Genomic DNA, 5,529 nt, shown 5'->3' on the forward strand with positions numbered 1-5,529 from the left:
TGCTTTCTGCAAGTTGGGCTTTGTTGGTTGTTCCTTTAGCTGATTTGTCAAGTCCTGCCGACACTTTTGTGTGGACTTCTGGATGTCAGGAGTCATTTGACTCAGCCAAAGCTCAGCTGTGCAGTGCTCCAGTGGTGGCTGCTGCTGATTTTGCTTGTGCTTCCAAGCTAGAGGTGGATGCAAGTTCTTATGGTGCAGGTGCTGCACTTCTCCAGGAGGCTGCTCACCCAGTGTGCTGCTTTTCAAAGAAATTCAATACACATCAAAAGAAGTGCAGCACAAATGAAAAGAAAAACTTAGCATTACTTTTAGCACTGCAACATTTCCTGTCTCCCATGCGCAATAACAATCAGGGCCTCATGCATTGGTCGATATTGCTGCAAGATTTTAACCTTTTAACCTTTAACCTATTTATCATCATATAATCGTAGAGGGGCTGATAATATTGTGTCAGGTGGAGGCTGGCCATCGGTTGAATGAAACTCCCTGTAAATTAGAACCACTGTAGCTCCGCCTACTTCGTGCAGAGTTATGTACTGTGTGTGATGAAGTTCCTGTATCTAGAAGAACTAGATTAGTTATTTTTCTATATATTGTAAATTGACTCATTTGTTGATTGATCTGGTAGCTGTTTTTGTAGGAAGCTTATGGCTTTTAAAACCTTTTCTCCTGTTTAGGTTAGGGAGACAAATGAGAGGCCTGTATTATTTTTTGGATTTTCAAGAAAAGAAAGTTGGTTCGGTTTCCTTACTTGAATTTTTTGTTTGTTGTTTTGGCCGTGCCCAGCCTGATGTTTCCTACCTTCAAAGACAAATAAAATATTCAGTTGCTGTATCCATATACGTTTTTGTAATAGAGAAGACATTTAAAAACCTTCTATAGAAAATGAGTTTATTTAGATAAAAAAAATTAATTATAAGTATCTAGCATATTAATACAAATGCAAATGAGATTTAGAGATTGAATGACAGACAACTTATAATAAATTAATCACCTGAAATTCCTCATTTTACATTTTCTCACCAAAAGTGTTCTGTCAGTCCGATTGCTTGCTGGCAGTTTTACTAGTCGGCTCAACTACATGGAAGGTAAACCTTTTATTGAGAACTAAGTACATTATGAAATCAACATCAGATTGTTTCTTCTTTATTCAGAATGAGGTGTTACTTGGACACTTGGATAATGTCATTTGGACTGGAGAACTGTAGTCAGATTAACAAACAGTTAACAAATAGAGTTAAGGTAGTCAGGACTGAGTGGACCACATTAACAGAATGTGAAATAGCAAACACCGAGGATAGCTAAAAATTACTCAGGAATCCCATACACCAATGGGAACCACGAAGAGACAACTAGGATAAAAGGTGATTTTAAAGGGCAGGGGTTATCAATTTTGGCTGCATGTTATAAGTGTTTCTCTCTTGCTCAAAATTAATTTGTTTTTACATTTGTCTTCCCAGTAGACTGTGTTGACATCATACGTTGTCGCAGGTTTTAGTATACAGTTGCTTTATTTAATAGTGGACTCGATTGAGGATTTCCACTTAAACATAAGAATACTCTTTACCTCCTAATTGTTACAGTAACAGAACATTTAAAAAATGTATATAAAAAAAGTCTTGGTTAAATGAGGACAAGATCAAGGCTCAGTTATAATACTAAATAGTATAATATAATATAAAAAAGTGTTGGTTAAATAAAAGATAAAGGCTTAATTATAATACAATATTCTAAAATTAACTACATGGTACATAGCTTAGTCAGATTTGTTTGGAATTGCATCATGTAAAGGTGCCACCAGCTTACATGTTACGAGACCAGAGGTCTAGCTGCAAAAATACTAAGACTAACAGGCCTAATAATATAGTAATAGTCCTACTTTCCATTATGCCAGCAGCCAGTTTTTAAAAGCTCATACCTAACAAAGCACTATTTAGTCTGTCATACTTTTTAAACACAAAGTTGTTGGAATATCATACATATCTGTCCTTTATCAACTGAAAAAAGGCTCAAAATCTGTGACCCAAATAATAAAGTTTTAGGCGAAGATAATAAAACAGGGTCCCTTTGTGACACAGCCTGAGGCGAAGTTTATTTTTGCATTAGTGGTATCCATCAGTCACACAGCAGGAGGCGGGTCTAACCTACATTTTTTCAGTTATATTTCAGTCTAATTTTAATACAGTCACTAGCGAGACACCATGGAGCTCACAGCTCTTTGCAAGAAACTATGTGAGTACTTTTGTCTTCTTGTAAAATGTAGTAATTTATCCTGACAATGTATCCTCCCTTTCTGAATTCCTAATTTGATAATGACATGTTGTTTGATGGAGTTATTTGCTGAAAAAAATTCTAATTTAAAAAAATCTAAGACCCTTTTATGTTTTCTTCATCTCTACAGTGACAGCGTTTTTGGTGTTGGTGGTTTCACAAATTCAACATAACTATGCACAGGACAGGTGTAAGTTATTATCAACTTAAAAGCAAAGCAAAACACAGACATAAAAACAGAAAGAAAGAAAGAAAGAAAGAAAGAAAGAAAGGACGTCACTAACATATTATTATTCAGCAGTAACCAAGTTTTTTTAGGGCCTACATATATTTCAAAATATCACTATATTGGCAAATTAATTTCTTTTTATTTTAGTATCATTGTTATTTTTACATTTCAAATACAGCTTTTGCTCAGATTGTTCCCACTGGACTTCAGCTCTTTGAATATAGCTCCCTCTCAATTAACTGTGAGGGTCTTAATCCCGAAACTGGATGGACTGTAAAGAGGAGACGAAAGGGAGAAGTCAGTGCATGTGTCAGTAACTGGGTGACAACAACTGCGTCTGTCTGCGCCATCAAACCTGTTTATCTCACAGACAGCGGAGAATATTGGTGTGAGATTGGAGGCGAGAGGAGCAACACTGTCAACATCACAGTCACTGGTAATATGCATTTTCATAAAAAACATTCACTCAAGTAACACATGAGCTTTAAACTATGTGTATCACCTGCAATAAAGCGAAACTGAGATGTCACAAATCTAGTTGTGTGTTACAAAAAGTTAGTCAGAAGTAAATTAAAGCTTAGATAAGTTAGAGTAAAACCCAAACAAACGAGAAAAAAAAGGTGCTCTATCCAGTCACTTTTTCAGGTTTACTTTGCTACTACTGGGTTAGACCTCTTTTCCTTGCAGAGATGCCTTAATTCTTGATGCCATAGATTTCAACAAGGTGGTAGAAACATTCCTTAGAGATTTGGTCTATATTCCATTCATTTTATTCAATTCAATTGAGTTAAATTTTATTTATATAACATCAAGTCACAACTACAATTGTCTCAAGGTGTTTTATAATGTAAGGTAAAGACCCTACAATAATATGTCTATATTGACATGATGAAAAATATCATCACACAGTTGCAGTGGATATGTTTCATGTGCATGTGAATCTCCCATTCTGCAACAAGGGGCTCCACTGAGTTTTTTTTCACAGAACCAATATAAGATGCTTTGTGAGAAGGTGTGTTGTCCTGTTTGATGGATTCACCACACAAATAAAGGGATGGACATAGTCAGCACTAATACAAAATGTGTGCCAAGAAAATATTCTCCACACTATTATACTGCGAGCAGCATGCAAAATTGCTCATACAAGGCAGGATGGATCCCTGCATCTAGATATCACAGCAGAAATCCAGATTCATCAGATCAGTTCTAATTTTGGCGAGCCTGTGTAAATTGTTGTCTCACTTTCTTCTTCTTAGCTGACAGGATTGGCTTCTCTTGCTCTGTAGCCCATTTGCTTCAAGGTTCAGTGTGTATTAAGAGATGGTCTTTTGCACAGTTTAATTAAACAAAGTAAGTACTTGAATTACTTTTGTTTTCTTATCCACTTGAATCAGTCTGGCCATTCTCCTCTGACCTCTGGCATCAACAAGGTATTTCTACCCAGGGAGCTGATGCTTATTGCATATTTTCTCTTTTTTTGGATCCATCTCCAGAAACCCTAAAGATGATTGTGTTGGCGACGGTCATGAGCCAAAGCATAATCAAGCTCATTCAAATCACCTTTTTTCTCCCATTCTGATGCTCATTATCCTATGCCTATACACCGAGTTGCTATCTTGTGATTGACTGATGAGACATTTGCTTTAATAATGACAAAATTAAACAAAGTGACAACATTTTGTCAAAGCAGCTGACTCTCAGTAATGTCTGTTGATATTTTAGCTGGAGCTGTGATCCTGGAAAGTCCTGTTGTTCCTGTGAAGGAGGGAGAAGTCGTGACTTTTATCTGTAGAAGTACCATGGCCCCTTTTGCCCACATAGCAGATTTCTTCAAAGATGATCGACACATCAACAGCAGCTCCACAGGCAAGATGACCATTACTAGAGTTTCTGAGTCTGATGAAGGGCTTTATAAGTGCAATATCTCAGAGTTTGGAGAATCTCCAGAGAGCCGGCTGGCAGTCCGAGGTGAGACATGAGGATTTTTTACTATTAGGCTCAATTAAAAAAAAAAAAAAAAAACAAACCTGAAAAGTCACAGCAAAAATATAAGACAGTAAAACTGAAAAAAGTCATTCTCAAACACCAACATCTCTCTTGATTATGTATCGACTGTATGTTTTAAAATCCAAAAAATTAAACAGCTTAAGTATAATATTTAGTGCCTATTCAAATGCTTCTCTTTCCATCTGCTATTTGTTCGGTTTTGTAACTCTAAGAAGTGTAAATTGGGCATGTTTTGTTTTTTCTTTCTTTCAGCCTTTCAAAATGCTCAAAGCTACTCACAGAACTCTTGCCATGGTTACCTGGTAGTACGGACCGTTTTCACTGTAATCATGGTTTTTCTTCTGCTGCTCATCGTGGGACTTCTTTACCGTGGAAATATATGAGTTACAAAGAACTGACTCAAACTCACTTCAACAAACAAACAATCGTTTCTGGGGTTTCATTTCATACCAAAATAGAAATATTCTAGCAAGAAGCTTTGGCTTTGTCTTGCTTAGCCAAGGCTTATTTTTTTTCTCTAATCTTCTCTAAAATATAAGGTTGTGCTTTCATAATTTCCGATATAGCTTGAGGTATTTTATTTTGTCTGATCTTAGACAAGCACAACATGTGACAGCTTTTACTATATATAATAAATAGTAAGAAGTTTCAGAGTGTCTGTTCAGTTACCACTTGCAGAAATTATCAAACAGTCAGAAGTGAAATCAACCACAGGTTAACAATCCATTAAAAAAAAAAAACCTGTAGTGGTGGAGTGTGGTCTGTAGCTCAGCTGCAGGGGAGGGGTGGTATAGTGGGTTGAGGGCTAGTGCCAGGGAGGCTGGCTGGTGCTATTATCAGTAGTTATCTAATCATCCCTCCCCTATTTCTACAACAGTAGTGTGGTGGGACCAGAGAGAGAAGAACTGAGCTGGTGTCACTGCAAAGTGTTATTATGCAGTAAGGAAAGAAAGTGTGAAATAAAGAGTCTGCACAGCAACAGAAATTTTCTAGATGGGGCCCTCAATATCTTGTTACAGATG

The 5,529-nt window shown here is 36.7% G+C and overlaps 1 protein-coding gene across 2 annotated transcripts; it reads left to right on the plus strand.

Annotated features, from left to right (window-relative positions):
* The first annotated feature begins 2,198 nt into the window (after positions 1 to 2,198).
* Positions 2,199 to 5,121, plus strand: LOC309701751 (cell adhesion molecule CEACAM20-like). 2 transcript variants are annotated; one of them, XM_082525968.1, is made up of 5 exons: positions 2,199 to 2,232; positions 2,402 to 2,461; positions 2,679 to 2,936; positions 4,223 to 4,468; positions 4,760 to 5,121. In XM_082525968.1, the coding sequence occupies exons 1-5, from the start codon at positions 2,202 to 2,204 to the stop codon at positions 4,888 to 4,890; spliced, it is 726 nt and encodes a 241-aa protein (XP_082382094.1). In that variant the 5' UTR covers positions 2,199 to 2,201; the 3' UTR covers positions 4,891 to 5,121. The 2 variants fall into 2 exon arrangements, with proteins under 2 accessions (XP_082382094.1, XP_082382095.1); XM_082525969.1 differs by having other exon boundaries at positions 2,871 to 2,936.
* Positions 5,122 to 5,529: the final 408 nt, after the last annotated feature.

The sequence above is a fragment of the Aulonocara stuartgranti genome (genome assembly GCF_965226115.1).
Source record: "Aulonocara stuartgranti genome assembly, chromosome: 3".
NCBI classification, from domain to species: domain Eukaryota; kingdom Metazoa; phylum Chordata; class Actinopteri; order Cichliformes; family Cichlidae; genus Aulonocara; species Aulonocara stuartgranti.

Bases quoted from the DNA above. Each gene is read 5' to 3' on its own strand.
- LOC309701751 (XM_082525968.1), top strand. From the start codon at position 2,202: ATGGAGCTCACAGCTCTTTGCAAGAAACTAT. The intron at 2,462-2,678 runs GTAAGTTATTAT...TTTCAAATACAG, and splicing joins TAACTATGCACAGGACAGGT to CTTTTGCTCAGATTGTTCCC. The intron at 4,469-4,759 runs GTGAGACATGAG...TCTTTCTTTCAG, and splicing joins GAGCCGGCTGGCAGTCCGAG to CCTTTCAAAATGCTCAAAGC.